At 33.9% G+C, this 19256-nt stretch overlaps 1 protein-coding gene across 1 annotated transcript; it reads left to right on the forward strand.

Annotated features, from left to right (window-relative positions):
- Nucleotide 1: 1 nt before the first annotated feature.
- Nucleotides 2-18696, forward strand: Gpdh1 (Glycerol-3-phosphate dehydrogenase 1). The gene is made up of 7 exons (XM_070652596.1): nucleotides 2-240; nucleotides 487-545; nucleotides 5812-5930; nucleotides 7015-7111; nucleotides 8379-8956; nucleotides 9334-9485; nucleotides 18287-18696. Exons 1-7 carry the CDS (start codon nucleotides 200-202, stop codon nucleotides 18315-18317), a joined length of 1077 nt encoding a protein of 358 aa, XP_070508697.1. The 5' UTR covers nucleotides 2-199; the 3' UTR covers nucleotides 18318-18696.
- Nucleotides 18697-19256: the final 560 nt, after the last annotated feature.

Below are 19256 nucleotides of genomic sequence, written 5' to 3' on the forward strand. Positions count from 1 at the left end.
CAAACAACACAACATTCACGTCGTGTAGAAGTCAACAACACACAAAAAAAAGAAGCAAAATCATCTGTTCATCGTCGACTGAATTGTTATTCTGTATTGTGACTTCATACCAATCATTTCAGTTCCAATTTTGCATCAAAAAAGACGTAATTTATTTCGTATATCCTCAAACTTGACTCTTTAAAGAATCTATAGTAAAATGTCAAAGACATCCGTGTGCATCGTTGGATCTGGCAACTGGTAAATATCCAATTAAAATTTTAGTTCCATCGTGTCTTGCCTTATCAGCGTCGTCAACAAAAAAAAATTGAATTTTTTACTCAAAATTTCTCAATTTTTTTTGGACGTCCTGTAAAGACCGTGAGAAGTTCAAGGTCCAAGACATGCAATTTTTTTCACTTGATTCTCGACTCTTATGCAACATTATGCAACTGTGACACTTTAAAACTATTTTAATTCCTCAATTTTCTTCTCTTACTTAATCAGGGGCTCAGCAATTGCTAAGATTGTTGGCGTTAATGCTAAGAGACTTCCACAATATGAAGGTGAGTCCAACATTTTTTATAGATTATTTCATACATTAAGTGATGATTATAAAGTGCTTATTTGTTGTTGTTTGGGGAGGGAATTGCACATTGAACTTGAAAAAAAGCTGTGAAAAGAGAGATAAATTTATAATTGAGAATATGTGGATGTGTGGAAGTGAAATTTAGATGATTTTTAAGGTTTTAAAGTGAAGATTAGTTGATGACGCTTTGGGGGGAGGCCTTGGGGAATGCCAGTAGGTCAGTGGTTGGCAATTGATTACGTATGTCGACCTAAAGTGTATCTATTGTCCCAAGGTGCTCATCTTACCACCAAGGTGTCGTAAGACATAAAAGGTTGCTCATCACGGCCCTTGATGGTCATATTTTGACGTAATGTAGTCTACATTGTGACATAATCAATTAATCAAGAACCAGATATTTATAATGCTCAACTGCCAAAACCTTATGAGCTAGATACACTGCAATTAACAATATATTGTTCCACACCCTTAAGATCTATTTAGAATAGGGTTTGAGGGTAATTCACTTGCTATGTAACCCTCTAAGAGGAGAAGGAGAAGAAAGTCGATTTATCCCTTTACTTAATAACTTTACGACCCTCAAATCCCTCTTCTCTACTCCCTACAAGGGAGTAAAGGGTTGATTTCCCGAGCTACATAGCAAGCAAACAACCCCCTTGCAAGTCATCAAAACAGCATTTAAGACCAACTAACAATTAACACAAATATCACAACAAGGAACAAAATTCCAAACACATGTTTATTGAGTTATTCAGATTGTGATAAACTCGAGTGTGTCGATTACTACACGAAATATTTAATATAAGTTGACATATCTGTTAAGTAGCTGATGTGAACACACTTGATATTTTTGAGATTTACAAGCCATTATACCTCATTCATGTGCTTATTAGGGATTGTCGTCACGTAGGATAAAAAATGACTCGATTTATCAGAAATAATTGTAAATTCTTGAACTTTCTACGATAAGAACCCCCCAAAAGGTGACACACATGACTTAAATTTAGTCTACATTGACCTAGTTTAAAGGAAAGTTTGGCAACAAAATCTCATCAAGTTCAAACTCTCTCGTAATCGATTTATATTTTGAATGAATAAGTAAACAGGCACTTTCATCATAGCTGAGAACTTTCTTATCTCTTGTCATATTTTCTACATTGTTGATTATGTTCTAGTTTGTAGTTATTGTGGCTGTTTGTTGTGGATGAATTGAGTTTGTTATTGAGTGGAAAGTTGTTTTGGAATTGAGATGGGAATGGGTGTTATGGGTCTATGAAGGGGGTTAGCAAGCATGAGACTGAGCTTAGTGGTCTTCTAGCTTGGCTGATCTAGAGCTGAGCTTCATCTGAATCCCTACATCCTTACCCAATAATTAATCGATTTTTGTTCTTAAACAATTGCAATTGTTCTGCAGTCGCGTGAGCATAAATCTGCCAACTTTAAAAATCAATAAACATTTTCCATACACGAGTTCAAAAAATTAGTTTTAAATGCCAAGGAAAAGCAACGCGGAAACAGACAAACAAACCTAAAATATCTCACATTTTGTCAATCAACGTAAAAATAAGTTTTATTTTTCAGCCATAACGACTGCAAAATTGTCGGAAAAGTGAGAAAATCTTACATTTTCATATATATTCAGTCTGTGAAGGCTAAGGCCAAGGTCTTATGCAATAAATATTTTCTCATAATACATTGGGGAAGGTTAAGGATGTTTGGTGATTGTCGGGTTATTTATTTATGAATTGCTGTTGATTTGGTAATTGATGGAGGCGCACGGATGTCTGTGGTTATTGATAAATATTGTCAATTTTGGGGATTTTTAGTCGATTTTTGGGGAAAGATTTGAGGGTTTTCAACTTTTCCTTATCGTTCATTCAGGATTGACTGAATTAAGCTGGCATAATGCCTTAGAGCCCTTTCAGGGAACGTTCATAAATAACGTAACCCTCCCATGACCCCCTAGACCGTATTGCTTAGTAACAAAATCCAAATTCCATGCCCTCTCGTCCACCCTTGTTATCCCTCATCCCTCATTGTCCCTCTTTGTCCACCTTCTTTCCTATCCTTAATCGTTACATAACTTCCCGAACTTTCCCTTGCCCAAAGCTCCCTCAAAATTGCCATCAAATCATCGTTGTCGTTATTAACAGACACGTTTCTGTTTATGAATGGAAAATTTAAAGAAAAAATATTGTACTTTTTTAATGATATTTCAATTAGCATTTGGCACGTTTTGTTGTAGCTTCAGTTGATTTATATTAAAAGATGCAATATTTTTTGCATTTTTAGTATTTTAGTTTACTATTTAGGAGAATTCGATTGTGAATTGATCAGTTAGGGATCGATTGCAAACTATGTAATGTGACAATCAGCATTTTAAGAGATCCGCCCTTCCTCCATCGTACCGCTTTGTAAGAAAGTCATGAAATGGGCTGCCAACTAGCCATAGGAGTGTCCTAAAGGCAACATCATGTCATTTTGACGCTTTAGAATCTACTCAGCACAATGTACTGTCGAATCCGACGTCAAAACAGAGCCAAACCAGCATTTGATCGGATATTTAATCGACTATGCCATTCAAACAGCAGTTTAAGACTCAAATGCATTTACAACACCAACCAAAACTCCTAATAACTCACTAAATCAATAAAATTACTATCAAAAATGCTCTATTACATCACAAAGCCTCTTGAACTGTGAACATACTGGCGCACTTCCACCATATCATGTAGATATGAATTTATAACCAACAATTTAGACATAAAACCGTAAAATACTACAAAATAATAAAAAGAAATGCGGAACAGACCCGCATGAAAATGAAGAATGCACGCAAAGACATTTAAACTTTCAATTTCATTGACATCTAGAGCACTGTGACAATAAGATTATTATAGTTTATTGCTTTTTGTAGAATATTCTGGATGGAACTATTCTCTTTGTTCTATATTATGGATTGGGAAATTGCATAATAAAGACAAAGCATTTCTTTGTTTTGTGGACAATTTTCATGGGGTTTTGTGGGTTGATGGGTGTATTGGGTGGATAGTTGGTGTAGTTTTGGGTAGGACAGTGGTTTGGTTCAATAATGAGCTATGATGATCCAGATAAGCTTCAGAATGTTCTGGAGATTTCCATGATTTCATCAAAATTGTATTAAAAATGGACTCAATTTAGTGTAGCATGAATAGATGACTCTATGGCCCGGTTTCGACTAGTTCTCGAGGATGGGATCGAAATGTTGACAATTTTGGATTATCCGAGAACATTGACGGCACACTAGTGTGGCCTTTCTGGTCTATGTGAGACTATTCTCGACATACTTAGGTACCACGACACACAGAACGCCTAGCATTGGTTTATTGACCTCTGAGCCTCAAATCTTTACATTCTAGAACCAATAAAGCTTCAAAATCTCAACATCAAAGTCATCACAATCTCTATATCACCTTCCACTTAACGTCAATCAAATCATCCAAAAATATCAACGCCAAATGCACTTTTCCCACAGCTATATAAATCCACAACAACATCTGCTATTCGCCGACAAAACAGTAAATTTTTTTTTTCATTTTATTATTTCCACGTAAACATTTACCGGCGAGAAAAGTCCACAAAAAAATATTTTATTTCTACTTCCTTATCATCATCTGTTGTCATACGAACTGAGACATACGATAAGAAATTTTTTATGATGACAAGCAACAAGTTTGACTTGACTGGATGAAATTTCCAATTTAGCATCTCGCCCACGCGACGCTATTTTAATGATTAGAAAGTTAATAAGATGAAGATACAATTTTGAGTCAAATTACGCACATTGTGGCTTCTTATTTTGGATGATTTATATTTTTTGTGGGGCTTGAAATTATTAATTGATATGGAGTTGGCGTCGGGCTGGTGTAAAGTTAGATTTTTTGGGTTTAATTGACAGATGGTTGATGATATCCGGTTCAAGGGCGTGTGAAGGATGGAAGATGAAGGGTGTTGGGAGCCGCATGTAAAATACTGAGTGCAAGATGTGTGGTCCGGGTGTAGAGTCCATGGTACGGATCTCCGAGTGCAGTAATAGGGGTTGAGTGTGCAGGATGCATGGATTAAGGTGTCAAATGCAGAGTGGGGAATGCAGTATGTAGGACACACGGTGTGAACAACACAAATGACTTAATTTGTCACTTATTTTGACATTTGTCCATCCCCTGCTTGACGCGTCCAGTCATAGAAGGATATACCAAGCTTAAATTACCCCCTAGTCGCTATATACTTCTATCTTCACAAGAGTACAGCAATCAAAATCAATAAAATTCAATAAAGATTCCTCAATCTTCCACCACATGACTCGTGCGCCTTTCAAAAACATTTTTGTAAACATTTATTCATCCTATCCATGTCTTCAATCAACCATTAAGTCCTCCATGGAGCATAAATTTCTGTATCAAGCTCTGTAAAGTTCCCAAATACAAATTACTAACAGCATAAATCTTCAAAAAAAGGCAAAAATATTCGAAGGATTCAAAAGCAAATTATAGACACAAGGACGAGCAAACAGTTGCTTCGATGTGGCTTCACAGCTTGATGAAATTGATTAATGAATGGGAAATTAAGAGCAAATAATAAAAAAATAATCAAATTTTATCTATATTTTATTATAAGTTTATCTATGTAGACTTATGTCGATGACGATAAAACTGAGACAATTTATAAATAGAAGTTTAATGATTTTGTTGTGATTTGGAATTGTGTGGATGGAGACTTGTTGGTTGTGGATGGTGACTTGTGAGTTGGGGGTTTGCTTGGGTGAAAAATGAGTGTCAAGGGCAGCCAAAAGGAAAAGGAACTGGTCTCAAGTTGGTCTGACTCTGGTATGTGGTCGGTTATTGCCTAATTTGGCTGAAACATGTCAACATGGAGCCAGATTTGGTGTCTTTTTGAGGTCATACGTATTTAATTCGGGTTTGACTGTATAAAAACCAAATCTGCTTGAGTTGACTCAAGTCCGTTTGGCATCACACCCGACTCCATCCTCTGTGTCTCCATAAACCAGACTGTCCACGCCCATAACACCCATTGAGTCAATTCAACTCAATTTTCAACAACATCAATTCGAATCTTGACAATTTTCGACTTAAATCCTTAAAATTGTAGCAATTCTTACCCAATCATCAACACATAACCTCAAAATTCCCTCCAAAAATCCACCAAATCTCTAATCACAAAATTCAACAATTATATAATTGCAGATCGCGTTACAATGTACGTCTTCGAAGAAATGATTGAGGGAAAGAAGCTTACAGAAATCATCAATACAACTCATGAGAATGTAAAATACTTGCCAGGTCATAAATTGCCAGAAAATGTCGTGAGTATCTTTGTTTAATGATTTTTACATAATTAATGCATGTTCAGCTGAGATGAAAAAGAATTGTGAATGTGAGAAAACAATGGAACATTTTGGGATAGGTATTGGGCCTGAATGGCATGAATTGATGGTGATTTAGATTGGAACTAGTATCAAGTCAGAGACACCCCAGTCTATCTAGTAGTTTTGGTCATGAATTTGGTATTGATGCCGGTTTTAGTATCGGCTTCGGTCTTAGTCTCGGTTCCGGTCTCGATTTTAGTCCGGTCGGTCACAATATTGACTTTGTTCCTGGCTTAAGTCTTAATCCCAGTCTCGTTTTCAGTCTCAGTATTGGCTTTGGTTCCGGTCTCGGTCTGGGTATCAATCTTGTTCGCAATCTCGGTCGCAGACTCGGTCCTGGTCTCAGTCTTGGCCTAAATCTTGATTCCAATCTCGTTCCCAGTCTAAGTCTCAGTACCGATCCCTCTCGGTCTCAATCATGGTTTTAATGGTCTCAGTCTCCAAATATCCATCAAAAACCAAGACTTACATGACCACCAATTCCTAAATATTGACCCAAAAGCCCCAAAAGCCTCACAATCTCCAATATTCCGTCTCACAAACACAATTTCCAGTTTCCTCAGTCAATTGATCCTTAACTAGGCCAAACAGATTTCAAAAAACTTACTATAATACTCAGAAACAATAACATTAAGCAACAAAACTAGTTCAACTGAATTAATCATGTGTGTCAAGCATGACACATTAGGAACTGATAAATGATGACAATTTATTGTTCAAAACCGGTTCCATTTCTGGGTAATTTAGAGGAACTGACTTGCTTATTTTGTTGAATTTTACCTGAAAAATTAGCAAATTTTGAGGAATTTTGTTACTTACCTGCAACCTCACATGCAGGTAGCATCTCAAAAATCCTTGATTAAATTCAGATCATTTCGATTTCTTCGTCGCATCCAATTTGACTATTTATAGTGCCAAATAGTGATATAATGTCTCAAATGCACTTCTTTTAACTTGACTTGTTGCCAAATTTTCATCTTTTTTTATTAACCTTGTATTCTCTTTTGTTTTCAATTTCAAGGTTGCCGTACCCGATGTTGTTGAGGCAGCCAAGGATGCTGACATTCTTATCTTTGTTATTCCTCATCAATTTATTAAGGGACTTGGCGCTCAATTGGGTAAGTTTTGAATTTTATGAATTTTGGTGTTCAGGTGCCTTCACATTGGAGGCAAAAGTTCAGGTGCCTTCACATTTGAGGAAAAAGTTCATGTGCCTTTACATTTGGGTCACTAGATTCAGGTGCCTTCACACTAGAGTCATAAAATTCAGGTGCCTTTACACTAGAGTCACTAGATTCAGGTGCCTTCACACTAGAGTCACTAGATTCAGGTGCCTTCACACTAGAGTCACTAGATTCAGGTGCCTTCACACTAGAGTCTCTAGATTCAGGTGCCTTCACATTTGAGGAACTAGATTCAGGTGCCTTCACACTATAGTTACTAGTTTCAAAACTAAACGACTTACATCACGCACTGCCGAATATATCTATCAATCCCCAAGCGTAATCTTATCAAACGCTCAGCATTAAGGTCTATTTTCTCACAAACTTCCGATAAAGCAACTCAATAATCTCATAACATTTTATTATGTCATAAACATATATTGCACAATAATATATCAAAAAAATCCAGCGTGCTTCCTTCACGAGACGAAATTTTCTCTCAATTTTTTTTGAATGCCATTCGTACGACTGGATATTAAAATTCATTCAGTCGCTTCCACCACACAGTCAAAAACTTGAATATTCATAATAAGAAACTCCCCAGAAGGGGGTCATCGACCGAACAATAATACGACTTGATAGTATCAAAAAAACAGCCACACAGATGTAGAAAAGAAAATGCAAATTAAAGAATAAGAAGGAACTGCCAACAGCCAACAGGTTCTATTTTGTGTGACATAAAATTAGTGCGACTTATGTTTATGTAATTATCTAAAAATATTAGATCGACTGACGTTGTTCTGGCATTCAAAGTCTGATTCAAGGTAGTCGGGTGATGTAGGAAGCTTGACGCAGCTTAACGTAATTAATTGAGAATTGTGAGAAAAATTATTAAATTGTTGCAGTTGGCATCGGAATTATGAAAATGAGCAACAAGTGTGAAGGCACCTGAATCTAGTGACCTTAGTGTGAAGGCACCTGAATCTAGTGACTCTTGTGTGAAGGCACCTGAATCTAGTGACTCTAGTGTGAAGGCACCTGAATCTAGTGACTCTAGTGTGAAGGCACCTGAATCTAGTGACTCTAATGTGAAGGCACCTGAATTTTTTTCCTCAAATGTGCAGGCACCTGAACATGTCACTCCAATGTGAAGACACCTGAACAATAAATCTCAAATCCAACCCCAATCTAACCCCAATTTACCACCTCTTCTCTCCCCTAGTCGGCAAGATAAAGCCATCAGCCATTGGACTCTCATTGATCAAGGGCTTCGATGTCGCTGAAGGTGGCGGTATTGAATTGATCTCTAAAATCATCACAAAGCATCTCAATATCCCATGTGCTGTTCTTATGGGTGCTAACCTTGCCAATGAGGTCGCCGACGAGAAGTTCTGTGAAACCACAATTGGTGTCAAGGACAAGAAAATGGCACCAATTCTTCGTGACTTATTCCAAACACCAAATTTCCGTGTTGTTGTCAGCGATGATGTTGATGCTGTTGAAATTTGTGGTGCACTTAAGAATATTGTTGCATGCGGTGCTGGATTTGTTGATGGTCTTGGACTTGGTGATAATACAAAGGCTGCTGTCATTCGTTTGGGATTGATGGAAATGATTAAGTTTGTTGATGTCTTCTATCCTGGTAGTCAATTGGCGACATTCTTTGAGTCATGTGGTGTTGCTGATTTGATTACAACATGCTATGGTGGACGTAACAGGAAGTGTAGTGAGGCTTTTGTTAAGACTGGAAAGAGTATTGCTGATTTGGAGAAGGAGATGTTGAATGGTCAAAAATTACAGGTAAGTGGGATACAATTGTGGCAGAATTTGATCGGATTTTTTGAAATTCGGACCAAAATCCGGCAATTGAGACAGAATTTTATTAGAAAATTCCAAAATTCTGACCAAAGACTGACAACTGAGATAGAATTTGACAAGAATTTTAGAAATTCGTATCAAAGACTGGCAATTAAGACAGATTTTGATCAGAAATTTACAAAGTCTGACCAAAGTCTGGCAATTGAGTCGGATTTTGACCAGATTTTTGCAAATTTTGATCAAACTCTTGCAATTGAAGCCAGATTTTAACCAGACTTTTACAAATTCTGACCAAAATCTGGCCAACTAACCCATAATCTGACCGAATTCTAACAAATATCCAACAAAATTCATTTCAGGGTCCAATCACAGCACTCGAAGTCAACTACATGTTAAAGAACAAAAACATGGAAGATAAATTCCCACTTTTTACCGCCATTCACCGAATTTGTACAAATGAGATTAAGGCACAACAACTTATAGATTGCATCAGAATGCATCCAGAGCATATGTAAGTAGATTCACAAGTCATTTAGTCTAATGAAAGTGAAACTTTCTTTCAGTCAAACAAAAAAAAAGTTGTGAAAATTGGATTTTTTTGTGGAATTTTTTGAGGGGGTTTTTTGGTTGGATGGGATGGGAGGTTAGTAAGGGGGAGGTTGAGGTACTTGGTTGGGTATGCAGATCAGCTGTGATTCATGGTTTCTATTATTTAGCATCTAAAATTGGCTATATCAGTGACTGTTCTTGGTCAATTGCCAATATTTAGTGTTACATTGCCTTAGGTCATCCTGATATGGTTGATGAAGAGGGAAAAGCAGTTGGGAAGGGGGGGAATGATGGGAAATGGGTAGTTATGAGGATATGATAATTTGAGGCTTTTCAGACAATTTTTCAATGTAAAATTTGAATCAAAAAATGAACAAATAAATTAAGTTACACATTTATACCAAAACAGCAGCTACTAATGGTTGTATCAAGTACAAAATGATTGAAAAATGACAATTAAATGAACCAAAGGTGCTAAATGTCAGTCTTGTACTTATTAGGGTGCTATATGCTTAATATTTATTGAGATTGAAGAGAAAAAGCTATTATGTGATACAAGAGAGATGAAAGAAGGGTATGAGGGAGTTGAGGGGGGCTGACAGGGGCTGAGGGAGGCTGAGGGGGCTTAGGAGCTTGATCGAGGATAGGATGAGAGGTGGGAGAAGGGAATGAAGGGTAAAAAGGGGTCAGAAATAAAAAAAACTAGGTTTTTTGTGATTTTTTCCTTAAAAATTCCTGAAAATTTGCACAAAAATTCCAAACAAAATAGAAGGGACATTCTTGGGGAAGGGTGGGGTTAAAGCAGAATCATACCTAGGGGACTGACTTCCACCAACCAAAAAACCATCCCAAAATTCCTATAAAAAATCAATTTTCTTTTAGAATTTAAATTTTTTTCAAAAAACACAAAAAAATCTTGCAAATTTTTTGCAAAACTTTAACTTTATTTCTGTACTTTTATTATTAATTAATTAATTAATTACATTATTATTCATGTTATGTTTATCATTTCTGTTCGGATGCAAAGAATATCCTTTTAAAAAGTATCATTTTGTAAATAATTTTATGTGTGAATTCGACGATAAAAAAGAAAAGAAAAACTTTAAAAATATTTTAGGAAAAACTATAAAAAAATTCTTTGTTTTTCTTTCACATTTTTCATAATTTTCTTTAATTTGCATGGAAAACTTCATTTTGTTTCTTCATAAAATTCACACTTTTTTGCATTTAAGTTTCATCATTTTTTTCATGAATTTTTGTTGCCTTTTTTCATTTTTCATTTTTCATTTTCTCAGTTGAAAACTCTTGAATTTTAGTGATTTTAAATAGGGTTTTTCAATACTGATATTTTGATACCAGTATAGAGAACCCTAAATTTTAATTCTTTTTTTAAAATTTTTGAATTCAATTTTTTTTTTATTATTTTCAAAGATAGTTAAATATTTAAACAGAAACGACAAACAGAACAAAGCTTTTGGTAGATGGTCTTACTTAGATAATTATTGGTTATGGTTTTATGTTTTTAATTTACAAAATTTATTAATTTCAGTAGACAAAGGTAGACAAATAATTTAGTAATTCCTAGAATCAAGGTTAAATTAAGTATTTTTAATTGAAAAGTTCAAAGCATCCTGTTGTTAAGTGCTTTGAGCTCTCACCTGTAGGTTGACTTCTAAGATATGAATTAAAGTAATTCTAATTTAAAGAAAATTTGCAGAAATACTGCAAAATATAAAAATAATTTAAATGAAAAGTTATACTTGGAAGGTGAATGACTTAAGGAGAATTAAATGGTGCTGTTAGAAAATTTAGAAAATCCCGTACAGAAATATTTTTTAGATAAATATTCAGCAGGGTTGCAATGACACCCTAATATTTAAAGATAATTCCATTTTTACACGCTTTTATTGGACTTGCTCTGTCTGTCTTTCTGTCACGTTCAAAATTTGTGACCCTTTTTTCGACCACTTCTACTGCTCCAATAATGCTGATTTTTTTTATACGTATGTGTTCCGGAGAGCAATTTGATATTTTGTCATCATTAAATCGCTAACTCGCTTCCTTATATTTTAATTAATTAATTTAAATTTTTATATGGGAAAAAATTTGAAAAAAATCCATTGTCAATTATGTATATTTTTAATTTACATTGACCAGACTCTTTATGAAACTGGAAATTAATTCATATGATTAACTAGACATCGATTAATAATATGAATTATTAATTATATTGTAAGATCAATCCGTTCAGGATATTTAAGTAAGACAAAAATTATAAAAAGTGATTTTCTCGCGGATACTCTTAGCAAAAATTTGAATTCCAAAAAAACCGTTACATTCAAATCTTCAAAAATCCATTAATTTTATTGAATTTCAATAACCTGTATGTTACTGGATCTTGATATACTGTCTAAATATGGTCCTGGATCTTACTGGATCTTGATATACTGTATAAATATGGTTCTGGATTTTACTGGATCTTGATATACTGTATAAATATGGTCCTGGATCTTACTGGATCTTAATATACTGTATAAATATGGTCCTGGATGTTACTGGATCTTGATAAACTGTATAAATATGGTTCTGGATGTTACTGGATCTTGATATTCTGAGTAAATATGGTTCTGGATGTTACTGAATCTTGATAAACTGTATTAATATGGTTCTGGATGTTACTGAATCTTGATATACTGTATAAATGTGGTCCTGGATGTTACTGGATCTTGATATACTGTATAAATATGGTCCTGGATGTTACTGGATCTTAATGTACTGTAAAAATATGGTCCTGGATGTTACTGGATCTTAATATACTGTATAAATATGGTCCTGGATCTTACTGGATCTTAATATACTGTATAAATATGGTCCTGGATGTTACTGGATCTTGATAAACTGTATAAATATGGAACTGGATGTTACTGGATCTTGACATACTATGTAAATATGGTCCTGAATGTTACTGGATCTTAATATACTGTATAAATATGGAACTGGATGTTACTGGGTCTTAATATACTATATAAATATGGTCCTGGATGTTACTGGATCTTAATATATTTAATAAATATGGTCCTGGATGTTACTGGATCTTAATATACTATATAAATATGGTCCTGGATGTTACTGGATTTTGACATACTATGTAAATATGGTCCTGGATGTTACTGGATCTTAATATACTGTATAAAAGTGGTCCTGAATGTTACTGTATCTTGACATACTATGTAAATATGGTCCTGGATGTTACTGGATTTTGACATACTATGTAAATATGGTCCTGGATGTTACTGGATCTTAATATACTGTATAAATATGGAACTGGATGTTACTGGATCTTGACATACTATGCAAATATGGTCCTGGATGTTACTGGATCTTAATTTACTGTATAAATATGGTCCTGGATGTTACTGGATATTAATATACTGTATAAATATGGAACTGGATGTTACTGGATCTTGACATACTATGTAAATATGGTCCTGGATGTTACTGGATCTTAATTTACTGTATAAATATGGTCCTGGATGTTGCTGGATCTTGATATACTGTATAAATATGGTCCTGAATGTTACTGGATATTAATATACTGTATAAATATGGTCCTGGATGTTACTGGATCTTAATATATTTAATAAATATGGTCCTGGATGTTACTGGATCTTAATATACTATATAAATATGGTCCTGGATGTTACTGGATTTTGACATACTATGTAAATATGGTCCTGGATGTTACTGGATCTTAATATACTGTATAAAAGTGGTCCTGAATGTTACTGTATCTTGACATACTATGTAAATATGGTCCTGGATGTTACTGGATTTTGACATACTATGTAAATATGGTCCTGGATGTTACTGGATCTTAATATACTGTATAAATATGGAACTGGATGTTACTGGATCTTGACATACTATGCAAATATGGTCCTGGATGTTACTGGATCTTAATTTACTGTATAAATATGGTCCTGGATGTTACTGGATATTAATATACTGTATAAATATGGAACTGGATGTTACTGGATCTTGACATACTATGTAAATATGGTCCTGGATGTTACTGGATCTTGATATACTGTATAAATATGGTCCTGAATGTTACTGGATCTTGAAATACTGTATAAATATGGTCCTGGATGTTACTGGATCTTAATATATTTAATAAATATGGTCCTGGATGTTACTGGATCTTAATATACTGTATAAATATGGAACTGGATGTTACTGGATCTTGTTATACTGTATAAATATCAATATTGTTGACTTCTCATGTGGAAAAATAGCAATTTGAAGGGAATTTAAGAAAGTATGGAAATAAGTATAATACTGTTGTACGTTTTTAATACAAATTTGATTATACTTCACAAGACAAAGCAGTACGTTTTGGAGTTTTATATATTGCTTTCGAGCGAAATTCCAACTCGGTCCAAACATTATATACATAAATATACGCAAATCACGAGTAAACTGAGCACATATAAAAATATGTAGTCTTTAGTGTAAAAATATACTACTGTGTTCTAATAACAGTCGGGCGAACGAAGCGAAGCGAAGTGGAGTCCGACACTACTGTGACCTAATAACAGTCGGGCGAACGAATCGAAGCGAAGTGGAGTCCGACACTATTGTGACCCAATAACAGTCGGACGAACGAAGCGAAGCGAAGTGGAGTCCGACACTACTGTGACCTAATAACAGTCGGGCGAACGAAGCGAAGCGAAGTGGAGTCCGACACTACTGTGACCTAATAACAGTCGGGCGAACGAAGCGAAGCGAAGTGGAGTCCGACACTACTGTGACCTAATAACAGTCGGGCGAACGAAGCGAAGCGAAGTGGAGTCCGACACTACTGTGACCTAATAACAGTCGGGCAAACGAAGCGAAGCGAAGTGGAGTCCGACACTACTGTGACCTAATAACAGTCGGGCGAACGAATCGAAGCGAAGTGGAGTCCGACACTATTGTGACCCAATAACAGTCGGACGAACGAAGCGAAGCGAAGTGGAGTCCGACACTACTGTGACCTAATAACAGTCGGGCGAACGAAGCGAAGCGAAGTGGAGTCCAACACGTAAGAAAACTCTATGCATCATTAGTAAAAAAATAGTTCGAGCGAAGCTCGAACTTAAGTAGTTCGAACGCAGGTCGGACTTGGTTGAGCGAAGCTCACAAATTTTTGCGACCTGAACGGAGCGAAGCGAGTGAAGGCGTGAAAATTTTCAAACACGTAAGAAAACTACATGTATCATCCATAGTAAAAAATAGTTCGAGCGAAGCTCGAACTTAAGTAGTTCGAACGCAGTTCGGACTTGGTTGAGCGAAGCTCACAAATTTTTGCGACCTGAACGGAGCGAAGCGAGTGAAGGCGTGAAAATTTTCAAACACGTAAGAAAACTACATGTATCATCTATAGTAAAAAATAGTTCGAGCGAAGCTCGAACTTAAGTAGTTCGAACGCAGTTCGGACTTGGTTGAGCGAAGCTCACAAATTTTTGCGACCTGAACGGAGCGAAGCGAGTGAAGGCGTGAAAATTTTCAAACACGTAAGAAAACTACATGTATCATCCATAGTAAAAATAGTTCGAGCGAAGCTCGAACTTAAGTAGTTCGAACGCAGTTCGGACTTGGTTGAGCGAAGCTCACAAATTTTTGCGACCTGAACGGAGCGAAGCGAGTGAAGGCGTGAAAATTTTCAAACACGTAAGAAAACTACATGTATCATCTATAGTAAAAAATAGTTCGAGCGAAGCTCGAACTTAAGTAGTTCGAACGCAGTTCGGACTTGGTTGAGCGAAGCTCACAAATTTTTGCGACCTGAACGGAGCGAAGCGAGTGAAGGCGTGAAAATTTTCAAACACGTAAGAAAACTACATGTATCATCGTTAGTAAAAAATAGTTCGAGCGAAGCTCGAACTTAAGTAGTACGAACGAAGTTCGGACTTGGTTGAGCGAAGCTCACAAATTTTTGCGACCTGAACGGAGCGAAGCGAGTGAAGGCGTGAAAATTTTCAAACACGTAAGAAAACTACATGTATCATCCATAGTAAAAAATAGTTCGAGCGAAGCTCGAACTTAAGTAGTTCGAACGCAGTTCGGACTTGGTTGAGCGAAGCTCACAAATTTTTGCGACCTACACGGAGCGAAGCGAGTGAAGGCGTGAAAATTTTCCAACACGTAAGAAAACTACATGTATCATCTATAGTAAAAAATAGTTCGAGCGAAGCTCGAACTTAAGTAGTTCGAACGCAGTTCGGACTTGGTTGAGCGAAGCTCACAAATTTTTGCGACCTGAACGGAGCGAAGCGAGTGAAGGCGTGAAAATTTTCAAACACGTAAGAAAACTACATGTATCATCTATAGTAAAAATAGTTCGAGCGAAGCTCGAACTTAAGTAGTTCGAACGCAGTTCGGACTTGGTTGAGCGAAGCTCACAAATTTTTGCGACCTGAACGGAGCGAAGCGAGTGAAGGCGTGAAAATTTTCAAACACGTAAGAAAACTACATGTATCATCCATAGTAAAAAATAGTTCGAGCGAAGCTCGAACTTAAGTAGTTCGAACGCAGTTCGGACTTGGTTGAGCGAAGCTCACAAATTTTTGCGACCTACACGGAGCGAAGCGAGTGAAGGCGTGAAAATTTTCCAACACGTAAGAAAACTACATGTATCATCTTTAGTAAAAAACCAACCAAAAATTTTCCAACACGTAAGAAAACTGAACATTTCTGTTGATTTTAGAAAAATAGTTTAATAAAAATTTTCCTTGGATTAACAAGACTAAAAAGTAGTTAATAAAAAAAACGTTAAAAAAACTTTTTAAAAAACACGCTTTTAAAAAAGACTAAAAAACTTAAAAGAAAAATGTCCTAAAAAGTAGTAAATAAAAAAACGTTAAAAAAACTTTTTAAAAAACACGCTTTTAAAAAAGATTAAAAAACTTAAAAAATGTTCTAAAAAGGAGTAAATAAAAAAAAATCACGCTTCTTAAATAAAACATAAAAAATATTAAAAAATTTTGAAATTAAGAAAAGAAGCTAAAATATTTTTCCAAAATATTCTCGTGTAGTACAAGAACATTATGACTTAAAAGCGTGGGGCGAAATTACTATGTATGCATTTAACACTAACTTCTTCTTTCGAACGCCCCACGCTTTTAAGTCATAGTGTTCTTGTACCACACGAGAATATTTTGGAAAAATATTTTAGCTTCTTTTCTTAATTTCAAAATTTTTTAATATTTTTTATGTTTTATTTAAGAAGCGTGATTTTTTTTTATTTACTCCTTTTTAGAACATTTTTTAAGTTTTTTAATCTTTTTTAAAAGCGTGTTTTTTAAAAAGTTTTTTTTAACGTTTTTTTTTATTATAAGTTTGAATCTTGTTAAAAAAATGATTTAATTTTGATAAAAAATATTTCCTGTTAAATTATGAAAAGTCTATAAAAACAACAAATCGAGCTACATTTCAGAGATAGTAATTATGTTAGCATGGTTTGATACTAGTATGTTTAAATGAATAAGCAATGTGTGATGCTTAAAGGACTGCAGACTACTTAAAATATCAAAAAGCTTTGCTATGAACCTCTAACAAATGCTGGTAAATGATTGGTGACTGGTAAAAAATATATATTTTTTTTATTAATCTTACCTTAGTAATTAGACCAATAATAAGTGAACAAACGATTAGCATATGCTTGATTAAAATCAGAACTCAAAATTTTTTCGTGCAAAATATGAATTCAAAGTCAATATTGCTCACAAATAACTTTTTATAGGTCTAATTACTAGGTAATAAAACGTATAAAGCTCAATTGCTACAAAAACATGAATTGTTAAGCAATTTTCCCTTATTTTAAAATAACTCTGAATAATATAAGACTACACTGTTACTATTATTCAAAGAGTTACGAAAATAGTCTATTAATGTTGATGTAACTAACATAAAAAGTATATTTTAGCACAAGACTTTTCAAAGAAAGCACTTTTAGTTTTATAAGAAAAAAAAAAAACTATCCAAATATTGAAAATTTAAATAATTTTTGTAAGTCTTTGGAATGAAGCCTAGATTCCAATGGAGGTACTAAAATTGAAAAAACTCCTTTTTTCGGTTCTTGACTCTCCAGACTTCTTCTAGCTTCCTCTTTTGAATATGTTTCATTTTTAATAAATTAATTAATGATCGGTAAGAAGTTGCTCTTATTGTTTGAGGCCTAAAAAGTCGTAATCCTACTATTGTTATCCTTTAAGTCAATGATCCCTAAAATAATGAATTAAGATTGAATGAAACTTATACTGCCTTTAAAAAAATTATTTAAATTTTCAAAAATTTGGATATAAAATTAATAAAAAAACCCTTCAACTAAAATCATGTTTTTGAACTCCGATAAACAATGAGGAATTGATTAAATTTTAATTGATCAAAAGCTATTCCGCATCACTTTTCTAATATTCAATTTCCTTCTGCTATATAATAATAATTTTCAAATATTTCTATTTACTAATTTTTGCAAGCTTTCTTTAATATTTGCTTTCTATTTTCCTTTAAATTTTGTGTTTATTTGTTTTAAAAATTTATATTTAATTAGTTAGAAATTGATTTATTTTTATTTAATTTGATTTAAAATTGAGCTTTTAATTTTCGACCTTTATTTTCAAAATTGTAGCTTAAAAATTCAAATTTCTTCAAAATATTTAATTGGCAAAAATAATTTCTAAATTTTACGAATTTCTTTTCTTCCTTTTTTTCTCCAAACAGGGATTGTAGCGATAATTTTGCACATCTTTAAGATTTCAGATTCATCAGCCGACATTTTCATTTCATTTTCATTCATAACATGGCATTTAATAAACAAATTGGAACTAAACTTTGTACAACAACTTAAGTCAGACTTCATGAAGCTAAAAACAAGTCAAATTTGCCATTTTATCACCAAAAATTCAATCAATTTTTAGCAACATGAAGTGAAAAATTTTAAAAAATTTAAAACTTGTCAATAATCAAAAAAAAAGTTAAAATTTTTAAGGTGGCTAACATTTAAGTTTGAAAATTTAAATTGGACATTTTTTTTAACATTTAAGTGAAATTTAATTAATTTTTTTTGTTATAAAATCAGATGCAATAATTAATGAAAAATTCATTTAAAACTATAATTGGAATTAAATTGAAAAAAAGAAGACAATTTTAATAAAATATAAAAAAATAACCAAATTTAATTGAAATTTCTTGCAAATAAACTGATTTAAAATTTAAGTTTTGATATAAAAATATTCCAAAAATCAAATTTGTGTTCAAAAATATTTGCGAGAATTTTTTGCTTCCAAAAATTATATTAAAGTCAACGAAAAAGTGCAAAAAAATCCAAAGAAAATGTTTAAAAAAAAATTATAAAATTGTCTTCAATTTGTTTTTTAAAAATTTGTTGGTTTATAATTCTCCATAACAGTAGAAATTCATTTAATTAAACCTTTTTTGAAAATACATTAGTTTTATATATGTGAAATCAGGTAACACTAACCCCCAAATCCAATGGCATTTAAATAATTGGCAAAGAAAAAATAAAAATTACAATTTTAAATTGGATACAAAAAAATTATTTTTTTTTTTTTAATTAATTGCTTTTATTTTGTGGAATTTTATATTTTTTGATCATTTTAACCCCCCTACTCTCCCCTCTTTCTCATCCAAATTTTAACAAACTGATAAATTTCAACTCATAGTCTCGGTG

This window comes from Chironomus tepperi, unplaced genomic scaffold (genome assembly GCF_022539635.2).
Source record: "Chironomus tepperi strain 1889 unplaced genomic scaffold, CSIRO-AGI_Ctep_v1 contig_58, whole genome shotgun sequence".
NCBI classification, from domain to species: Eukaryota; Metazoa; Arthropoda; class Insecta; order Diptera; family Chironomidae; genus Chironomus; species Chironomus tepperi.